The 20,000-nt window shown below is 43.8% G+C and overlaps 2 protein-coding genes across 9 annotated transcripts in view; one reads left to right on the top strand and one right to left on the bottom strand.

The window, feature by feature from the left end:
* Positions 1-17,828, top strand: part of adamtsl5 (ADAMTS like 5) — a 25,813-nt gene extending 7,985 nt beyond the window's left edge. For all 7 annotated transcript variants that reach the window (XM_034573764.1, XM_034573728.1, XM_034573780.1 and 4 more), the window contains 12 exons: positions 219-294; positions 5,437-5,609; positions 6,880-6,940; positions 7,151-7,256; positions 7,918-8,045; positions 9,591-9,714; positions 11,564-11,650; positions 12,296-12,459; positions 12,934-13,108; positions 15,406-15,549; positions 15,736-15,807; positions 15,905-17,828. In XM_034573764.1, the coding sequence (XP_034429655.1) occupies positions 219-294; positions 5,437-5,609; positions 6,880-6,940; positions 7,151-7,256; positions 7,918-8,045; positions 9,591-9,714; positions 11,564-11,650; positions 12,296-12,459; positions 12,934-13,108; positions 15,406-15,549; positions 15,736-15,807; positions 15,905-16,239 (1,645 nt within the window). In that variant the 3' untranslated portion in view covers positions 16,240-17,828. The remainder of the gene's footprint in view (positions 1-218; positions 295-5,436; positions 5,610-6,879; positions 6,941-7,150; positions 7,257-7,917; positions 8,046-9,590; positions 9,715-11,563; positions 11,651-12,295; positions 12,460-12,933; positions 13,109-15,405; positions 15,550-15,735; positions 15,808-15,904) is intronic.
* The window catches only part of serinc4 (serine incorporator 4), a 22,721-nt gene continuing 20,233 nt past the window's right edge, over positions 17,513-20,000 (bottom strand). Inside the window, exon 11 of one of the 2 annotated variants that reach the window (XM_034573801.1) lies at positions 17,513-20,000. This exon is cut by the window's right edge and continues 247 nt beyond it. The gene's annotated coding sequence lies outside the window, so the exon portion shown is untranslated. The other variant, XM_034573790.1, reaches the window with a different exon arrangement.

The raw sequence follows: 20,000 nt of genomic DNA, 5'->3' as shown, positions 1-20,000 counted from the left end.
GCTAATTCCTTTTATATTTAATATGATGTTTCAATACAAAACCTGTGATCCGTGACCTTAAGACCTCGGCTGTGTTGGTCGTGTCTTTTCTTTCTTCCTGTCAAACACTTCTGCTGCAACACTTCTGTATTTGTGCGTTCATGTGCACGTAATGTGAAAAATGACCAGGGTGATGTCACCAGCCGACTGACGGTGGTTGTTTGTCTCCGTGTCTCCAGGAAACTGAGTCTGTTCCAGGCCCTGACCTTTGTCCTGCTGCTGCTCGCTCCCGTCTGCCTGTCCTCCCCACAGAGCGTAAGTCAACACTGCAGAGACAGAATGAATCCACTCTGGGTCAAAACCTTCAGCTGGTTCCACCCTCATTCATTTCAATGACCCTGGTTAATGAGACAGCATAACTAAGGGATGGTATCAAAAAGGAACGTTGGAAGTTTAACCTTAAATGTAGAGAAGGTGTCTTACTCTAGAACCCAGAGTGGGAGCTGGTTCCACAGGAGAGGAGCCTGGTAGCTGAAGGTTCTACCTCCTGTTCTGCTCTTACAGACTCTAGAACCCAGAGTGGGAGCTGGTTCCACAGGAGAGGAGCCTGGTAGCTGAAGGTTATACCTCCTGTTCTACTCTTACAGACTCTAGAACCCAGAGTGGGAGCTGGTTCCACAGGAGAGGAGCCTGGTAGCTGAAGGTTCTACCTCCTGTTCTGCTCTTACAGACTCTAGAACCCAGAGTGGGAGCTGGTTCCACAGGAGAGGAGCCTGGTAGATGAAGGTTCTACCTCCTGTTCTACTCTTACAGACTCAGACCCAGAGTGGGAGCTGGTTCCACAGGAGAGGAGCCTGGTAGCTGAAGGTTCTACCTCCTGTTCTGCTCTTACAGACTCTAGAACCCAGAGTGGGAGCTGCTTCCACAGGAGAGGAGCCTGGTAGCTGAAGGTTATACCTCCTGTTCTACTCTTACAGACTCTAGAACCCAGAGTGGGAGCTGGTTCCACAGGAGAGGAGCCTGGTAGCTGAAGGTTCTACCTCCTGTTCTACTCTTACAGACTCTAGAACCCAGAGTGGGAGCTGCTTCCACAGGAGAGGAGCCTGGTAGCTGAAGGTTCTACCTCCTGTTCTGCTCTTACAGACTCTAGAACCCAGAGTGGGAGCTGGTTCCACAGGAGAGGAGCCTGGTAGCTGAAGGTTCTACCTCCTGTTCTACTCTTACTGACTCTAGAACCCAGAGTGGGAGCTGGTTCCACAGGAGAGGAGCCTGGTAGATGAAGGTTCTACCTCCTGTTCTGCTCTTACAGACTCTAGAACCCAGAGTGAGAGCTGGTTCCACAGGAGAGGAGCCTGGTAGATGAAGGTTCTACCTCCTGTTCTACTCTTACAGACTCTAGAACCCAGAGTGGGAGCTGCTTCCACAGGAGAGGAGCCTGGTAGCTGAAGGTTCTACCTCCTGTTATGCTCTTACAGACTCTAGAACCCAGAGTGGGAGCTGCTTCCACAGGAGAGGAGCCTGGTAGCTGAAGGTTCTACCTCCCGTTCTGCTCTTACAGACTCTAGAACCCAGAGTGGGAGCTGCTTCCACAGGAGAGGAGCCTGGTAGCTGAAGGTTCTACCTCCCGTTCTGCTCTTACAGACTCTAGAACCCAGAGTGAGAGCTGGTTCCACAGGAGAGGATCCTGGTAGCTGAAGGTTCTACCTCCTGTTCTACTCTGACAGACTCTAGAACCCAGAGTGAGAGCTGGTTCCACAGGAGAGGATCCTGGTAGCTGAAGGTTCTACCTCCTGTTCTGCTCTTACAGACTAGAACCCAGAGTGGGAGCTGGTTCCACAGGAGAGGATCCTGGTAGCTGAAGGTTCTACCTCCTGTTCTGCTCTTACAGACTCTAGAACCCAGAGTGGGAGCTGGTTCCACAGGAGAGGATCCTGGTAGCTGAAGGTTCTACCTCCTGTTCCGCTCTTACAGACTCTAGAACCCAGAGTGGGAGCTGGTTCCACAGGAGAGGAGCCTGGTAGATGAAGGTTCTACCTCCTGTTCTACTCTTACAGACTCTAGAACCCAGAGTGGGAGCTGGTTCCACAGGAGAGGAGCCTGCAGCTGAAGGTTCTACCTCCTGTTCTGCTCTTACAGACTTTAGAACCCAGAGTGGGAGCTGGTTCCACAGGAGAGGAGCCTGGTAGCTGAAGGTTCTACCTCCTGTTCTGCTCTTACAGACTCTAGAACCCAGAGTGGGAGCTGGTTCCACAGGAGAGGAGCCTGGTAGATGAAGGTTCTACCTCCTGTTCTACTCTTACAGACTCAGACCCAGAGTGGGAGCTGCTTCCACAGGAGAGGAGCCTGGTAGCTGAAGGTTCTACCTCCTGTTCTGCTCTTACAGACTCTAGAACCCAGAGTGGGAGCTGGTTCCACAGGAGAGGAGCCTGGTAGCTGAAGGTTCTACCTCCCGTTCTGCTCTTACAGACTCTAGAACCACAAGAGAACCTGTGTTTTGGGAGTGCAGTGATCTATTTGGACAGTACAGTGTTATGAGCTCTTTGATATATGAAGGGTTTGAAGGACTTTCTATGTGAGGAGCAGGATCTTGATGTTCAGAGTTTTACAAGGAGCCAGTGCAGAGAAGCTGAGAGCAGTAATATGATCTCTCCTAGTTCCTGTCAGCACTCGTGCTGCAGCATCTTGGACCAACTGGAGGCTTTTCACAGACTTACTGGGACGTCCTGATAATAAAGAGTCACACTGATCCAGTCTAGATGGAACAAATGGACGAGTTTCTCAGCTTCCTTCTGAGACAGGATGTTCCTAATGTTCATAATACTGTGCAGGTGGAAGAAAGCTGTCCTAGAGACTTGTTTTATATGTGGGTCACATGTCCTGGTCCTAACTCAGGTTCCTCACAGTGGAGCTGGGGGCCAAACTAACACCAAGGGGACTATCTGGTCACAGTGTTTCTCTCAGATGTTTAGGGACCATTACAATGAGCTCAGTCTGAATTTAGAAGTAAGAAGTTCTGGGTCCTCCAGACCTTGATGTTCTTGAGACATTCCTGAAGTTGGACTAAGTGATTAGATTCATCAGGCTTCATAGATATGTACAGCTGGGTGTTGTCTGCGTAACTGCTTAACTTCACCCGCAGGTCATGTATGGAAACAGCTGAAGACAGTTGGATGATGTGAAGTGGCACAAGGCTACACACACTGCCTTGTAGTGCTGACCTGACGGGGCCCACGGCAATTTCCCACAATCGCCCAACGTTTCCAGCCTTTATGTTTTCTTTTTCTTACAAGTGACAGACTTAAATGTTGTGATTAAGTTAAATGGCAGCTCTCAGGTTTCACACAGGAACATCCTGCTCATTAAGGAAGTGAACCAATCACAGCTCTTTGAGCTGATGTCTGAGGTCAGGGAGCGAGCTGATTGGATTGTTTTTGCTCTGGCAGCGTATTTGTCTTCTAAAGTTGTTTTGTTTCCTATAAGTCGACATCCTCCTCTGTCCTTGGTCTGATTGGACGGCGTCCATCAGGCAGACACCTTCTCAACCTTCTCCCATGCCCGACTGGAATAACTAGACACAGGTTAAACCCCCAGCCCTCAGAACAGCGCCCCCTGTCTGAGGTCTTTTCCTCGTACTAAGGCTGCATCACGATAAACTGCTTCCTGATTTCTGCATCTCACTCTGGATTTTGTTGAAATCCATCAATGAAATGATCTCATTCTTTTATTATTATTATTATTATTATTATTATTATAACAAATGTGAAGCTCCAGACTACAAGCTGGTTGTAACTACACTGTGTTGAGGGTTAAGATCAGAGGATGTTTGTTAATATCTAAATGTTTCAAACACTTCCTGGTCATGTGAGGGGGGGAGAGGATTTAAAGGTCAAAGGTCACTTTCATTCATCTTGAATTCCAGCCCCCCCATCCCCAACTGTTATCAATGCTAATTTAAGTGGCCCCAACACTAATGAGGGCAACCTCAGGTGACCCCCACCACGGAACTGTGGGTTTGTGTGTGTGTGTGAGTGTGTGAATGTGTGAGTGTGTGAGTGTGTGAGTGTGTGCGTGTGTGTGAGTGTGTGAGTGTGTGAGTGTGTGTGTGTGTGAGTGTGTGAGTGTGTGTGAGTGTGTGAGTGTGTGAGTGTGTGTGTGTGTGAGTGTGTGAATGTGTGAGTGTGTGAGTGTGTGAGTGTGTGTGAGTGTGTGAGTGTGTGAGTGTGTGTGTGTGTGAGTGTGTGTGTGTGTGTGAGTGTGTGAGTGTGTGAGTGTGTGCGTGTGTGTGAGTGTGTGAGTGTGTGAGTGTGTGTGTGTGTGAGTGTGTGAGTGTGTGTGAGTGTGTGAGTGTGTGAGTGTGTGAATGTGTGAGTGTGTGAGTGTGTGAGTGTGTGAGTGTGTGTGAGTGTGTGAGTGTGTGTGTGTGTGAGTGTGTGTGTGTGTGTGAGTGTGTGAGTGTGTGAGTGTGTGCGTGTGTGTGAGTGTGTGAGTGTGTGAGTGTGTGTGTGTGTGAGTGTGTGAGTGTGTGTGAGTGTGTGAGTGTGTGAGTGTGTGAATGTGTGAGTGTGTGAGTGTGTGTGTGTGTGAGTGTGTGAGTGTGTGGGTGTGTGAGTGTGTGTGAGTGTGTGTGTGTGAGTGTGTGTGAGTGTGTGAATGTGTGAGTGTGTGAGTGTGTGCGTGTGTGCGTGCGTGTGCGTGTGCGTGTGCGTGCGCGTGTGTGTTTCTCCTCCGGGGTAAAGCCTCTGGAATGTGTTTGAGATTCTTTAATCATCTTTAATCACTTTTATTGTTCAGCTGATGATTCACAAGGTTTCATTGCATCTGATTCATTACATCACTTCCATATGTGATGATAATAATAAAATGAATTGTGTTTAAAACTTTGATTGACAACATCAGCACAAGATAAAACAAATCAGTTCCATTGATCCGAGTTTTGTTGGAGTTCCGGTCGATTGACAGATGTGCAGCTGACGTGAAGAGCCTGTGTGGGTGGTTGTTGTTTTATTCCAGTCTTGTGATTCGCTGGCCACTTGTTGTCACCTCTCAGCTGACGTCTCATTGGCTCCAGCCGCCTGTGACCCTGAAAGAACGAGAGTTAGAAGCTTTTAAAGATGATGGATGGTTTTCATGTTGTTTTCCTGCCTTTGACACACGTTTATTCCACTGACCCTTTCAATACATTGTGTTCAGTGTTTTTCTTGCTTTCTTTAATTAGTGCAACAGTAAAATACAGTTCAGGAGAATTACTAAAGGAATTTGAAGTCATTTTAATTCTTTTGTGGAATTTTTTCAAGATGTAGAAAAGTGCAGTTGGCGAGATGGCCTTTATTTCTGTGTTATTTTAGTTGAGAAAAGTTTCTCTGACAAGATGATTTTCTTTAAAGAGAAGTTTTATCGTCTGGTGTCTCAGTAACTAAGACTAACATGAAGTTGTGTCCGTCTCTCTGTCGGCTTCAGTCGTCCTGGCTCTCTGCCTGGGGGCCGTCCGGCGAGGCCTCGTCGGGGCCTTCAACACGAGCTCGACGGCAGCTGAACTTCCAGAACGAGTGGGCGACGTGGAGCGGCTGGTCGGTCTGCTCCCGCAGCTGTGGGGGCGGAGCCTCTGTAAGGACACGCACCTGCATCACCAGGTAAATAACATCCATGTCCCGCAGGTTGACGACATGAAAAATGTTTTCTTTCTTTCTTGTTTACACTGTTTCCATCAGTCGTGTTGTCCGTTGTCATATTTCTTCAGCTGAGCTTCATGGTCTGAAGACATTTTATGATTTATTCAATAATTTACATGTGTCTTTTGTCACATGTAAATGTCTCCTCCACGTGTTGGAGGAGGCAGTTAAGTGTTGCTTAACTGTGTGTTGCTTCAGTTAACGTATGTTAGTGACCACCAGCGGATGTTAGGGACATGTCTTCAGTTGTGTACTTTAGTGTCATTAGGTGTTTCAGACTTTTAAATCATAAGACACCCTCTTCTGAGGCCGGCCCCCCACAGGTTGATCTGGGTGCAGGTCTCGAGCATCCTGGGGCCCAGTTGGGATCTTTCCTCCTGATCCAGAGCCGTTGGCTGCAGCGTTCTGCAGTGTGGGATATTTCTTTTATGGTCTGGAGCAGGACCGGTCCATGGATCCCAGATCTTTGAGCAACCTGATGGTGGATGTTGGAATGAAACTCCTGCAGCCGACCTCCACAGGTCAAACTATTGCTTTCCAGTCTCGTTGCTCTGCCTCCCATTCCATGTCTGCATCGCAGCCTTTTCCTCTTATTCATCAGCATTATCCTCACAGGGTTCTGTCAGTTCTACCAAGTAGACGAGGAGCAGGGTGTTGGACCAGAGCATCAGGTCTCAGGGTGGTAGTGATAATATGTGATGGGACTGGGAGCCGCTGGCGCACGTCCACCAACATCTCCCAGTCTGGGGCTTGGTCCAACTGACCACTCCTGGTCAGTGGAGGAGGATCTCTCTGTCCTTGTTCCCCCTCACGGACAAAAGTTGTCCCTTGGACTGCGTTCGATGTTTTGATGGCAAGGCATTGGAAGCAGTTCTCTTAGTTTCTATTGTTGCTAATTGATTCAGAGCCACCTAGTGGCCTTTTCGGAGGCACTGGAGAGAGTTTTGATGGCTTGACCTCTAAATCCCATGTCCAGACTTTACAGGCCATAAAGGTGATCCATATGATCCATATCTTCATGTGCCTGGAGTCACAGCATTTAAGAGCAAATCACTGCTTCATACCATGTAATACTAAATTTGACTTGATTCATCAAACGGCTAATTACACTGCAAACTGTTTTAATAAAGGAGTCTGAAACTCATATTTAAATGTTTAGAGTCTGTATTTACTCTGTGACAGAACCAACACACATATAATCATATAGTCTATATTCTCTCTGCTTATTCAGGAACCCAGTAGGTGGACCATGTGCAGGAGAACCCAGACAATACAAGATCTGCAACACGAAGGTCAGCACCAAGCTCTTATTTCTTTATACACAAAGTTCTTATTTCTTTATACACAAAGTTCTTATTTCTTTATACACAAAGTTTTTGTGTGTGTGTGTGTGTGTGTGTGTGTGTGTGTGTGTGTGTGTGTGTGTGTGTGTGTGTGTGTGTGTGTGTGTGTGTGTGTGTGTGTGTGTGTGTGTGTGTGTGTGTGTGTGTGTGTGTGTGTAGGAGTGTGCTCCTGGCTCCGAGGATTTCAGAGAGATGCAGTGCGCTGCCTTCAATGATCGACCCTTAGTGGCTGGAAACACCTTCAGGTGGACGACGTTTCACGGAGGTGAGGGGGATCAAGTCTGAACAGCTGTTTGCAGGTTTCCAGGTTTCCAGGTTTCATGTTTCCAGGTTTCGTTGTTTCCAGGTTTCCTGGTTTCCTGGTTTCCAGGTTTCATGTTTCCAGGTTTCGTTGTTTCCAGGTTTCCAGGTTTCCAGGTTTCATGTTTCCAGGTTTCGTTGTTTCCAGGTTTCCAGGTTTCCTGGTTTCCTGGTTTCCAGGTTTCCAGGTTTCATGTTTCCAGGTTTCGTTGTTTCCAGGTTTCATGTTTCCAGGTTTCGTTGTTTCCAGGTTTCCAGGTTTCCTGGTTTCCTGGTTTCCAGGTTTCCTGCAGTGGAAGCAGAGAAATGTGATCAGAGTTAATAGTAGGATGTAGTATTTATATTTTAATTTGAAAATCGGGTCAGGACATCTTGAGATAACGTCTTCAGACCTGAGACCACATTCCACAGCCTGAATAATTCTAATAAAACAAAAGTCACTAGACGTGTCATTTTATGATTGTATGAAAAATAACTGTCTCGAATTCCAGTTCAGAAACTATTTACACATAGATGTAAAATATGCAGGTGATTACGATAACATACGACACATCACATGTGATGAATCATATTTATTATATATAATGAATATTCTTCATAAAGAACCTGCCCCTGTTCCCTGTCAGGCTCTGACCCCTGTGAACTGAGCTGCTTGGCCCTGGGTCACAAATTCTACTACAACTTCGGACGAGTTCTGGATGGAACCTCCTGCAGCTCGGAGCCTGGAGAGCTGTGTGTGAACGGACGCTGCCTGGTGAGTGGAGCTGTGTCACATCATCATCTGCAGACAAAGTCATGGTCCTCATCATGGTGGATCTGGATCCTAGTGGATCCTGATCATGGTGGATCCTGATCCTAGTGGATCCTGATCATGGTGGATCATGGTGGATCCTGATCATGGTGGATCCTGATCATAGTGGATCCTGATCATGGTGGATCATGGTGGATCCTGATCATGGTGGATCCTGATCATGGTGGATCCTGATCATAGTGGATCCTGATCATGGTGGATCATGGTGGATCCTGATCATGGTGGATCATGGTGGATCCTGATCCTAGTGGATCCTGATCATGGTGGATCATGGTGGATCCTGATCCTAGTGGATCCTGATCATGGTGGATCATGGTGGATCCTGATCATGGTGGATCCTGATCATGGTGGATCATGGTGGATCCTGATCCTAGTGGATCCTGATCATGGTGGATCCTGATCATAGTGGATCCTGATCATGGTGGATTATGGTGGATCTGGATCCTAGTGGATCCTGATCATGGTGGATCCTGATCATAGTGGATCCTGATCATGGTGGATCATGGTGGATCCTGATCATAGTGGATCCTGATCATGGTGGATCATGGTGGATCCTGATCATGGTGGATCATGGTGGATCCTGATCCTAGTGGATCCTGATCATGGTGGATCCTGATCATAGTGGATCCTGATCATGGTGGATTATGGTGGATCTGGATCCTAGTGGATCCTGATCATGGTGGATCCTGATCATAGTGGATCCTGATCATGGTGGATCATAGTGGATCCTGATCATGGTGGATCCTGATCATAGTGGATCCTGATCATGGTGGATCATGGTGGATCCTGATCATGGTGGATCATGGTGGATCCTGATCCTAGTGGATCCTGATCATGGTGGATCATGGTGGATCCTGATCATGGTGGATCATGGTGGATCCTGATCCTAGTGGATCCTGATCATGGTGGATCATGGTGGATCATGGTGGATCCTGATCATGGTGGATCATGGTGGATCCTGATCCTAGTGGATCCTGATCATGGTGGATCCTGATCATAGTGGATCATGGTGGATCCTGATCATAGTGGATCCTGATCCTAGTGGATCCTGATCATGGTGGATCCTGATCATAGTGGATCATGGTGGATCCTGATCATAGTGGATCCTGATCATAGTGGATCCTGATCATGGTGGATCCTGATCATAGTGGATCCTGATCATAGTGGATCCTGATCATGGTGAAAATAATCTAATTATCAAAATTATCTGGTGGGAAAGATTTGGACTTCTGTAGTTCATATGAGGACCTAGAAGAAGACATGTTCAACTCTATCCACAGACTGAGGACACACTGCCCCCCCCCACACTGACTGATACCGAATGTTTATTTAATGTTTTTAATATTAAACCAAATTGAACATAACTCCACACTGAACTTTCTTATTAACAGACAGAAAAGTGAAGCTGATTAAATGAACGGTTCATGAGAAACGACACAAAGATTTTTGGAATCAGTGGATTTTTAGATGAAACTGTTTGTTTTTCAGAAACCGGGCTGTGACTCCATCTTAGGCTCAAAGCAGCAGGAGGACGCCTGCATGGTGTGTGGAGGACAAAACACCACCTGCCTGCACCACAAGAGTGTGTATCAGAGCAAAGGTCTGGAGGCAGGTAGGATACACACCCACACACTCACTCACACACTCATTGTCTCCACAATGAATCTGTTCAGGCCAACACCATCTGGGATTCGTGCAGTTCCTGTTTCTGTTTCCCCCTCAAGTGTCTTTAGGTCATTCAGGATTTGTCAGGAGCTGATTGTTCTCAGATGAAGTGAACATTCACCATGGCAACATGTGTGATAAACACAAGTGTTGCCGTCCAGGGAGGAAGTCGGTTAATGATGTGTTCTTCAAAATTACACTCATTACGATTTCAGGAAGGAGGAAGAACTCCTCAGGCCACAAGTTAACTGATGCTCTTGCTCCAACCTCCACTGGACCCTGAAGCTCAGAGGAAAACTCTGACCAGATAAAACTGTTGGGAGGAGGTTGAACCTGCAGAGTTTCTGTGGTTTGCTCATACTCATACTTTATATATATATATAAAGAGGTAGAATAAGATATAATCAGATACATCAAATAATAAATGATCTTACCCCCTGCTGAATCCATGTGACTAATTTTTCTTTGGAAATTCTCAATGTACATTTTCTATTTCTTTTCAGAATCAGAATCAGAATTCTTTTATTGGCCAAGTATATTTTCACATACAGGAAATTGACTTGGTGTGGTTGGTGCATCGGCCATAAAAACAACAATATACCCTAACCCTAACCCTTTTAGGTAAAGACCCACAAATCAGCAGCATTATGTCATCAACAACCATAGACGACTGTAGATATGTATTTATATATTAAGATAAACAACATATCTCCTTCCTTCTTGAGTCGGAAATGATCGGGGGTGGAGCCGCAACAGCAAGATTCTGTTGTTCTCAACCAATCCTGAGTCAGTCTCAGCTGTCAATCACCTTCTCAGTTTTTAAATCATCAAATAACTAATTCAAACCAAACTGATCAGAAACATGAACAAACATCAGTGAGATAAGACCTGAAATGACAGAAACATTCCCCTTTGGAAGCCATCATGTCGTCCATCTTTATTTACAGGTTATTAGATCAACTCTCCAGAGACTGAAACAGAAGCTTAGTGAGGAGGGAACGAAACAGTGAAAAACATCTGTTATCCACAAACGTACGTTTAATAATCATTCAGGTTGTGATGGAAAAAGATTTCATCACAGAAAAGAAAGAAAATCTGACATTTATTTTCGATCCTGTTTTAGGATTTGATAGAATTCATCAGTTTATAAAACATAAACAATCATCTGAGAGTGGTTCTGTAACAGAGGCTCAGACGGAGCGAGAACAACACAGGCTGATAATAGTCTTTAGTAATAATAGTTATGTTTGGGCGCCTCAGCAGCTTTTCTCTGCCGCTGCGTTTCTCCACAAAGAAAAAACTGGTGGAGGGGGGTGGAACAAGATGGTTCCTCACAAGGTCAGAGGGCCTCAAGGTCACATCTGTCTGAAGCTCCACAGATCAAAGTTCTGCATAGTTTCTGAAAGAGATGAATGAGAAAATACTGAAAGTACGTGTTCTTCACAGAACGTGATGAGTTCATGGAACAGCAGGAGAACCATAGAACAGAAGGAGGACTATAGAACATCAGGGGTACCCTAGAACACCAGGGGTACAATGGAACAGCAGGAGAACCATAGAACATCAGGAGAACTGGACGGTTCTCCTGGATATTTATTATTGAACGGTTAATGTTAATGTTTGAGATGATGATTGAATTTGCTGTTTGAAGTTGAATCCTCAATATAAATGAGTTTTAATGTTCTTGAGTTCTGAGGCTTTTCTTCTCTCTGCCTCGTTTCAATTTTTTGTCGTGTTCCTGGTCATAAAAATATAAAATAAAACCAACGTTCTAACTGAAGGTCTCTGTTGAGCAGATGGACCTTTTGGATACAATGAGGTGGCCATGATACCGGCTGGAGCCACTCACATCCGAGTCACTGATGACAGCAGGAATTATCTGGGTAAGATCTTCTGCAGGTAAAGAGAGTTACTCCATAGAACCATAGTTATTACTTCTATTGTTACTTCCACAAAGTTATGATGTCACATGACCTTAGTAGCTCGTCTGACACGCCCCCTATTTAAACCAGGTCATGTGAGAGCAGAGGCCGACATTTCCCACACTGACCAATCACAATAGAAAACAGCATGAAAACATTTTCAATAACACAAATATCTTATATTTATTGTAATGATTATATCACATATAAGCAGAATCCTGAGGCGTTCTGCTACTTCTCCCTGGAGACAAGAGGGACTCTGTCTCATTTGGTCTCTGGACCTGCTACATGTTCTCCAGTCAACATAATAACCAAGGGCATCTATTCTCATCCCTGTTTACGAGACCAAAATAAAACAGTGAGGTCTTGACCACAGGGCCGGAGCAGGTGAAGGTACTGGATTCCATCGTCATGTAAATCCCTCTTAGCCCTGAGGGGAGACAGCTGCCACACATAGCTGACATACCTTCAGCCTTCACCCACTGATATAGAGACATTATTGTTGGTATTTGGTCGTTAGAAAAACCTTTGACTCACTTATCAACAGTGAATAACAGCAAACTTTTCCTTCTTTCCTTCCTCCCATCACCTTCTCCTCTCGCCCAGCCCTCCAGAATGGTCGCTCCCAATTTGTTATCAATGGTAACTGGAAGATTAGTGTTCCAGGTGAGTACACCGTAGCTGGGACCAAGCTGCTGTACCGACGCTCTGCAGACACCTGGGAGAGCTTTGAGGTGCCAGGACCGACCCAGGAAGACCTTCATCTGATGGTGAGAGACCCCTGATAGAACCGTAAGATGATAGTTTGGTCATCATCTTGTCTGAGGACCTGGAGATGCTGTATCTTAACTAAACCCATCCAGCTAGCTAGCTTTCTTAATCTCTACCATGCAATGAAACCTGGGATAGGTTGGCTCTAGAAGAATCCACCCATTGGATCCTACGTTGCTCAGTAATGGAAGTTCAGCTTTGAAGGAGTCAGAGCTGCTCGTGGTGGGAACTGTTGGTTTCTGTATAATTCTTAAGGTCTTGACCTTCTATGAGATAATGTATATTATGATTTGGTGCTATACAAATAGAATAGAATAGAATTGAATTGAAATGGAACAGCCTAGCCACAATCCATCTATAAATGCATCCTAGAAAGGATGCAGCCACTGAATGTAGGACACATTTTATGAATCCTTCACAGAACATTCAAACCCAGGCCACTCTCGATGTTTCCATGTTGTCCTTGTGTGCAGGTGCTGGCAACAGACAGAAACTCAGGCATCGAGTACGAGTACTGGCTTCCATCAGACCAGTACGCCCTTTACCATGGGAGGAGGAGTCCACTGCGTCAGCCTCACCACACTGCCAGCTACTGGGATCAACCCACCACCACCCGGCCTCCTCCAGTCACCACCAAACCACACTGGTGTAAGACCTTCATCTTCTTCATAGAGAGAAAGAATCCAAGTGGATCCGTTAACACAGAGTTGTTTCGGTTCCATTTTCACCACAACACAATCAGAGATGTTCTGATACCATTGTTCCACCCCTGCCCAACACTGAGTACCGATCAGATAACCCGAACTAATATAACGTATTTATACAGCTGTATGCTACCAACCCTGTATGGAAGTTACGCCTAATATCCTACTAGTTATATTACCGTTATGTTAGGGTTATATTTGGTAACATTAAAGTTATTTTAAGGTTATATCGGGTTCGGGGTTAGGTTATCAAACTCAGGCTTGATAAGTGAAAACACTTGTGTGGTGGATTCGGAATTAAAAACTAATGATAAAGAGTTTTTCTGCATGTGGACCTGGTTTCTGCTGCTGCTGCATTATCGAGGGTAAGGGTTACACTGTAGGTTACACTGTATGTTACACTGTAAATTACACTGTATGTTACACTGTATGTTACACTGTAAGTTACACTGTAAGTTACACTGTATGTTACACTGTAAATTACACTGTAGGTTACACTGTATGTTACACTGTAAGTTACACTGTAAGTTACACTGTAGGTTGCACTGTAAATTACACTGTAGGTTACACTGTAGGTTACACTGTAAGTTACACTGTAGGTTACACTGTAAATTACACTGTAAGTTACACTGTAGGGTACACTGTAGGGTACACTGTAAGTTACACTGTAAATTACACTGTAAGTTACACTGTAGGGTACACTGTAGGGTACACTGTAAGTTACACTGTAAGTTACACTGTAAATTACACTGTAGGTTACACTGTAAATTACACTGTAAGTTACACTGTATGTTACACTGTAAGTTACACTGTAGGTTACACTGTAAATTACACTGTAAGTTACACTGTAGGGTACACTGTAGGGTACACTGTAAGTTACACTGTAAATTACACTGTAGGTTACACTGTAAGTTACACTGTATGTTACACTGTATGTTACACTGTAAGTTACACTGTATGTTACACTGTAAATTACACTGTAGGTTACACTGTATGTTACACTGTAAGTTACACTGTAAGTTACACTGTAGGTTGCACTGTAAATTACACTGTAGGTTACACTGTAGGTTACACTGTATGTTACACTGTAAATTACACTGTATGTTACACTGTATGTTACACTGTAAGTTACACTGTAAATTACACTGTAGGTTACACTGTATGTTACACTGTAAGTTACACTGTAAGTTACACTGTAGGTTGCACTGTAAATTACACTGTAGGTTACACTGTAGGTTACACTGTATGTTACACTGTAAGTTACACTGTAAGGTACACTGTAAGTTACACTGTAAGTTACACTGTAGGTTGCACTGTAAATTACACTGTATGTTACACTGTATGTTACACTGTAAGTTACACTGTAAATTACACTGTATGTTACACTGTAAGTTACACTGTAAATTACACTGTAGGTTATACTGTACTTCTGTCGGAATCTATACAACAGGATAATAAATCTAAACGTTTTCCAGCTCATGATTTTTGCCAAAAATATTTTTTATTGTTTGTGAGTTAACAAGGAAACTTGTGACTTTTATTGTGTTGAGCAGGACAAGGTAGGAAGTGTGTGGAAGTGTAGGAAGTGTGTGAGGGTTCCATGCAGTTATGTATTTGATCTGTGATACAGAATTGGTTTGGTAATGGTAAATGGACTGTATTAATATTTGTATAGTCTTTTCATAGCAGTAAAACCATGTTCATCCATGAATTAACACACTAATCTTTTTCTATCACACATCCATCACACACTGTCGACTCAGCTGTCAGGGGGAAGTTAGGGTTCAGTATCTTGCCCAAGGAAACTTTGGCGAGTGGACTGAAGTGATCAAACCACCGATCTTCTGGTTCGTGGACGACCCTCCTTTCCCCCTGAGCCACGCTGCCATTGTCGTGTGAAATTTTTTCAATTTGCAAGAAGTGTGTCGTTTCACCACAATGAGACAAACATCCACACAAACAGTTTTCTCATCTTTCTCATAGTAAGAAGAAAAATAAGGAAAAATATAATTCACATTAAAAAGCAAAGGTACTTCGAAGTACTACAAGCAATAAGTGAAAAAAAACATTGAATAGCCTATATAAAAATAAAAGTGAAGAATATATCAAATATTTACAGAAGAAGAACTTAATATGTCAGAGCAGCTGTTAACCACAGTTTCAGTTTGATCCAATTAATCTTTAAAACTATTTCAATAAAATAAAATATAAAAAACATTGGTGTGTTTTCTTTCTTGTTAGTTTTCAAGCCGGAGAAAACGCCACGCCAGTCAGGCCACCAAACCCGCCGCCAGCAGCCTCACCAGCGCCCCCACCTGGCCGTCCTGCCGCGCCTGGAGCGGGAGGAGAACCACAGGAACCTCCTGCCTCAGCCCTCAGCTGGAAGTACGTCAAACTGAGATGTCAGCAGATGTTCAGGCACCTTCCAACATGCACCACCATCTAATATACTTACTATTATCATATCTTAATATATCTTATATCTTAAATTACTATGTCTCCTAACATGTTGACATATTGTTATAAGGTCCAGTTTTGTAAATTTATATTTCTGCTGTGTTCATTCTTCAGGACATTGTGGAAAATGTCCGCGTGTGAAAGGGCGAAGGGAACGACAGAGACAGTATTGTCAGAAGGACTTTGGTAAGTCAGAATCTTGTTGATTTGCTGTTTGTAAATAACTTGTGACCGAATGTTGAGTTGAATGTGCACTTTGTTCAACATTCGATGTCTCTGTCAGTTTTCCGGGCCAGAGTCCTTGGGAAGTTGTACCGAGGCGAGGAAACGCGTTACGACGTCCAGATCATCCACACCTACCGGAACCGCTTCCGTCTGGAGCACCGGGAATTCCTCTGGGTCCCCAACGTGTGTGACTGTCCTCACCTGGAGGACGGAAGACAGTATATACTCATGGTGCGTCGTCACATTAACTACGAGCAAACGTTAAACCGCATCCTGCTGGAGGACACCAGCTACGTGGTGGCGTACAGACCCAGAGAGGACGAGCTGCTGCGACCGCTCGAAAGACTCTGCAGCAACAGAGGAGCCAAACGACCGGCGGAGCTGAGGGGTTGAGTGTGGAAACTGAATCTTTCTTCACCTTCTCCACAGGATCAGCTGCTCCGTCCTCCAATCTCCGCTGAAGCCATATTAATGAACCAAAAAGGTTATTAAACCATATCGAGCACTTTAGGTGGACGATAGTTCACCTTTCAACACAAACCAAAGAGGAGAACCTTGACTGAAATAGCCTTTTTGTTACTGCTGATTTTCCACAGCAGCCATTTCATTTTGTATATCGTGTTTTTATGTGGAAACCTAAAAGTAAAAATTTACCTCAAAACACTGGAAACAGCTTCACAGTCGACATCTGCCTCTTCTCATTCGTCAGGACTCCAGATGTTTCCAGCTGCTCAGTAAAGTTTGTGCAGGAGCAAATGTTTAAATGCTATCGACATTAAATGTTGGGTTTTATTGACACTGAGGCTGCATCCACAGAAACATGTCTCCAAACCGTCTCCGTCCACTCAACATGAAAACACACCTCACATGACCCCCGACGTGCACTGGGCGTGCACGAGCCGGTGTGCACAGGAAGCATTTGTTTGTTAGTTGCAGAGAGAACGAGGCTAAAAACATCTGGTCTCCTCTACATGTCAACATCTGGATTAACATCTGGTCTCCTCTACATGTGGACATCTGGATTAACATCTGGTCTCCTCCACATGTCAACATCTGGATTAACATCTGGTCTCCTCTACATGTGGACATCTGGATTAACATCTGGTCTCCTCTACATGTGGACATCTGGATTAATATCTGGATTAACATCTGGACTCCTCCACATGTGGACATCTGGATTAATATCTGGATTAACATCTGGACTCCTCCACATGTGAACATCTGGATTAACATCTGGACTCCTCCACATGTGAACATCTGGATTAACATCTGGTCTCCTCCACATGTGAACATCTGGATTAACATAGCAATATGAAAAGAACCAATCAGCAAGAGGTTCGTCATCGTTTCCTAAAATCTCAGTTTCTGTTCGTCCAGAGTAAAACCCTCAGTTTTCAAACTAAAACGCGTCCAGCAGCGTCCACACGTCTCTGTCCAGACTCGTGTGGACGTCAGAAGAATCTGTAGCAGAGATGATGAGTCTTAATGAAAACGTAGTTGTGTGGATGTAGCTTCAAACTTAAAGCATGAGATCGAGCTGCCAAAACAAAAAAATAATTATAAATGTGGATGAGAATATAATTTAATTAAAAAAACTTCCAAAACAGTCACAAAATACTGAACATCCCAGATGTTCAGGTTATGAAGGTGAATTTATTTCTTTTAGCTTTAACTCAAGATATTTAAACACATGACTTCATACTCTATTTATGTATAAAAACATAAGCTTAAACTTATTTGGTGTCACTTGTTTAATGTATTTCACAGTGTTTGATATTTGTAAAGTATGGTTACATCAGGTCTGCTTTGTGATGAAATACACAGTATTTTATTTTGTGGCACAGACGGTTCATAGTTAACTCTTGTGCCTTTTGTTGTGTATCTGAAAAACAGTTTCTCCCAAAGCTCATCTACCTGTGCCAAAAAAACTTATTTGTACATTTGTCTATGTAAAGTATGAATTAAAATATAAAATTATTATAGTGGTTGAACCATTGCAACTTTATTTTAAAGTAAATCTAGTTATGTTTTAAGGTTTTTTTAGCACACAAATGAACAAAAATACACCAGAACCAGCGTTTGTAAGAAAACATTGTATTTACAACAAGTCTTTACATCTACAACAAAGGAAACACTGCTACAGATAATAAAACTGCATATATATATATACATATATATATATATATACATCTCTTCCTATCTCTATATATATTTGACTTATTATCCCAGGTTTGAACCTCAACATGAACTTTTGAGGGATGGGGAAGAGGTGGTGCTATTTTAGATTCACCTCAGCGTCTCATAGACACGACTACTTTATCTGAAGGCATGAGACAGAAAACTTCCATCTCCTCTGGAGTTCACATTTGTTTTCGAGCACTCCTCGTTTCAAATCCAGTAACAAATGCAAAATAAAAGATGTAAACATTGACAATTGACTCTAGACATTATTAACAGATTCAGAAGAAAATGATGTTAAAATGCAAACTAACTTTTGTCCCAATTAAACAACATTGAAACGAATCTCTTGTTGAACACTGTGTCAGTTTAGCTGCCTCGCTCGTTCAGACCCTCGGTCACTGAGCAGTGAGAAATACTGAAGAGAATCTGTTGATCCTGAGATCTTTGACACTTCAAGGTTCATTTTAACACATGAACAAATCTCTCTTTAGTTTGGATCTGGAATTAAGAACCGGTCCTGAAGCTCATTGACGACTTCACATAACTGAATAAAAAGGATGTTAAGTTATTCTCTGTAATTACACTGTGTCGTGTAACTTGATGAAAGCTGAGATTCCAGATTGGAATGTAAAATTTCACTTGTTAAGTATTAATGATTTTTTTGTTATTTAAACAAAAAAGAGTTTTTAATAAACTGTTTTCAGACATGTACTCTGGAAAGTGTCCAGACACTTGCGTCCTGACATGTTGTGTAGTTGGTGTCTGTGAAGCAGCAGCAGCAGGTTGTTGGGTCCGACTCGTTCAAACAGGAACATGTGGGAACATCCAGGCGAGGGGCGGAGCCTGTAGAGCAGCAGGGGCGGAGCCTGTAGAGCAGCAGGAGGCCGGACATGACGTATAAACTCTGCTGTGGAAAGATCAGTGTTGTTGTTTACAGCTCATCCACACCGGCGTCGGCCCTCATCACCAGAAGATCTGGAACCTCCTCGTGTTTCCAAGTTGACGTCTTCGTCTTCTACGTGTACGGCTCCTCTTCTTCATCCTGAGATGTTTGTGTTCTTCCAGTTTCACGTCACGTGTTAGAAACCTCATCAACACGTCCACTCGCTCACTGGGAAGCTTCCACACATTGTCCTGCTGTTTCCTCACATGGACTCACGAGGACATGTTACACACATGTTACTAGGAGGCTGCAGGAGAAGATCCAGAGAATGTCCAGAGACACTGACTCAGACATTTGTTCTCACATCCAGAACCTCCAGAACATGTGAGGAACATGTTCGAAACATGTGGGTTTCACGTCAGGAACACGTCAGGAACACGTCATTTGGGTTCAGTTTCTTGCTCGAGGACCTTTTGACATGTGAAATGATTTAGACGGAGATCTAACTCAATATTTACTTCATTTCTTTGATGATTGATGTAACTTTAACTTTAATCCACTGGAACTTCGTGTAAGGACCAGTTCTTGAGTTTGATTGAACTTTAAACACCAAGAAAGATTTGTTCATGACCACAAACTTTGCCCATCAAAATGGGTTAGGGATAGGTATGGTTTACTAGAAAAATCATAATAATAGGGACGTGTGCCTCTGTAGCAACATTACAGCAAATATCTAGAATTGCTCCTCTGTTATAATAGTAAAAGTCTAAAAACAGCAAAAAATTTAAAATAATACTAAAATGAAACGTTTATGGATCTTTAGACTGAATTACTGTAATTCTCACATTACACAGAGTGACACTTCACTCCTTTAACCCCTTTGGCAATTCATTGTGTTAAGTGTGTTTCCACAGCGGAGTCCAGTGGTTTAAGTTCATGTTGTCGAGCCTGTGACATCAGCTCTTCGCAACAGGGAACGAAGCTCTCTGATTGGTCCTTCTCGCAGCACCGTCAGTCTTTGACCCCTGACCCCTGAGACCTGCACTCCTGATGCCCTCTGATTGGAGGCGCCACAAACAGGCCCTCGGTC

This window comes from Hippoglossus hippoglossus, chromosome 3 (genome assembly GCF_009819705.1).
Source record: "Hippoglossus hippoglossus isolate fHipHip1 chromosome 3, fHipHip1.pri, whole genome shotgun sequence".
NCBI lineage: Eukaryota > Metazoa > Chordata > Actinopteri > Pleuronectiformes > Pleuronectidae > Hippoglossus > Hippoglossus hippoglossus.
The sequence above is the reverse complement of the archived record's forward strand: the minus strand, read 5'-3'. Positions and strand labels throughout refer to the sequence as shown.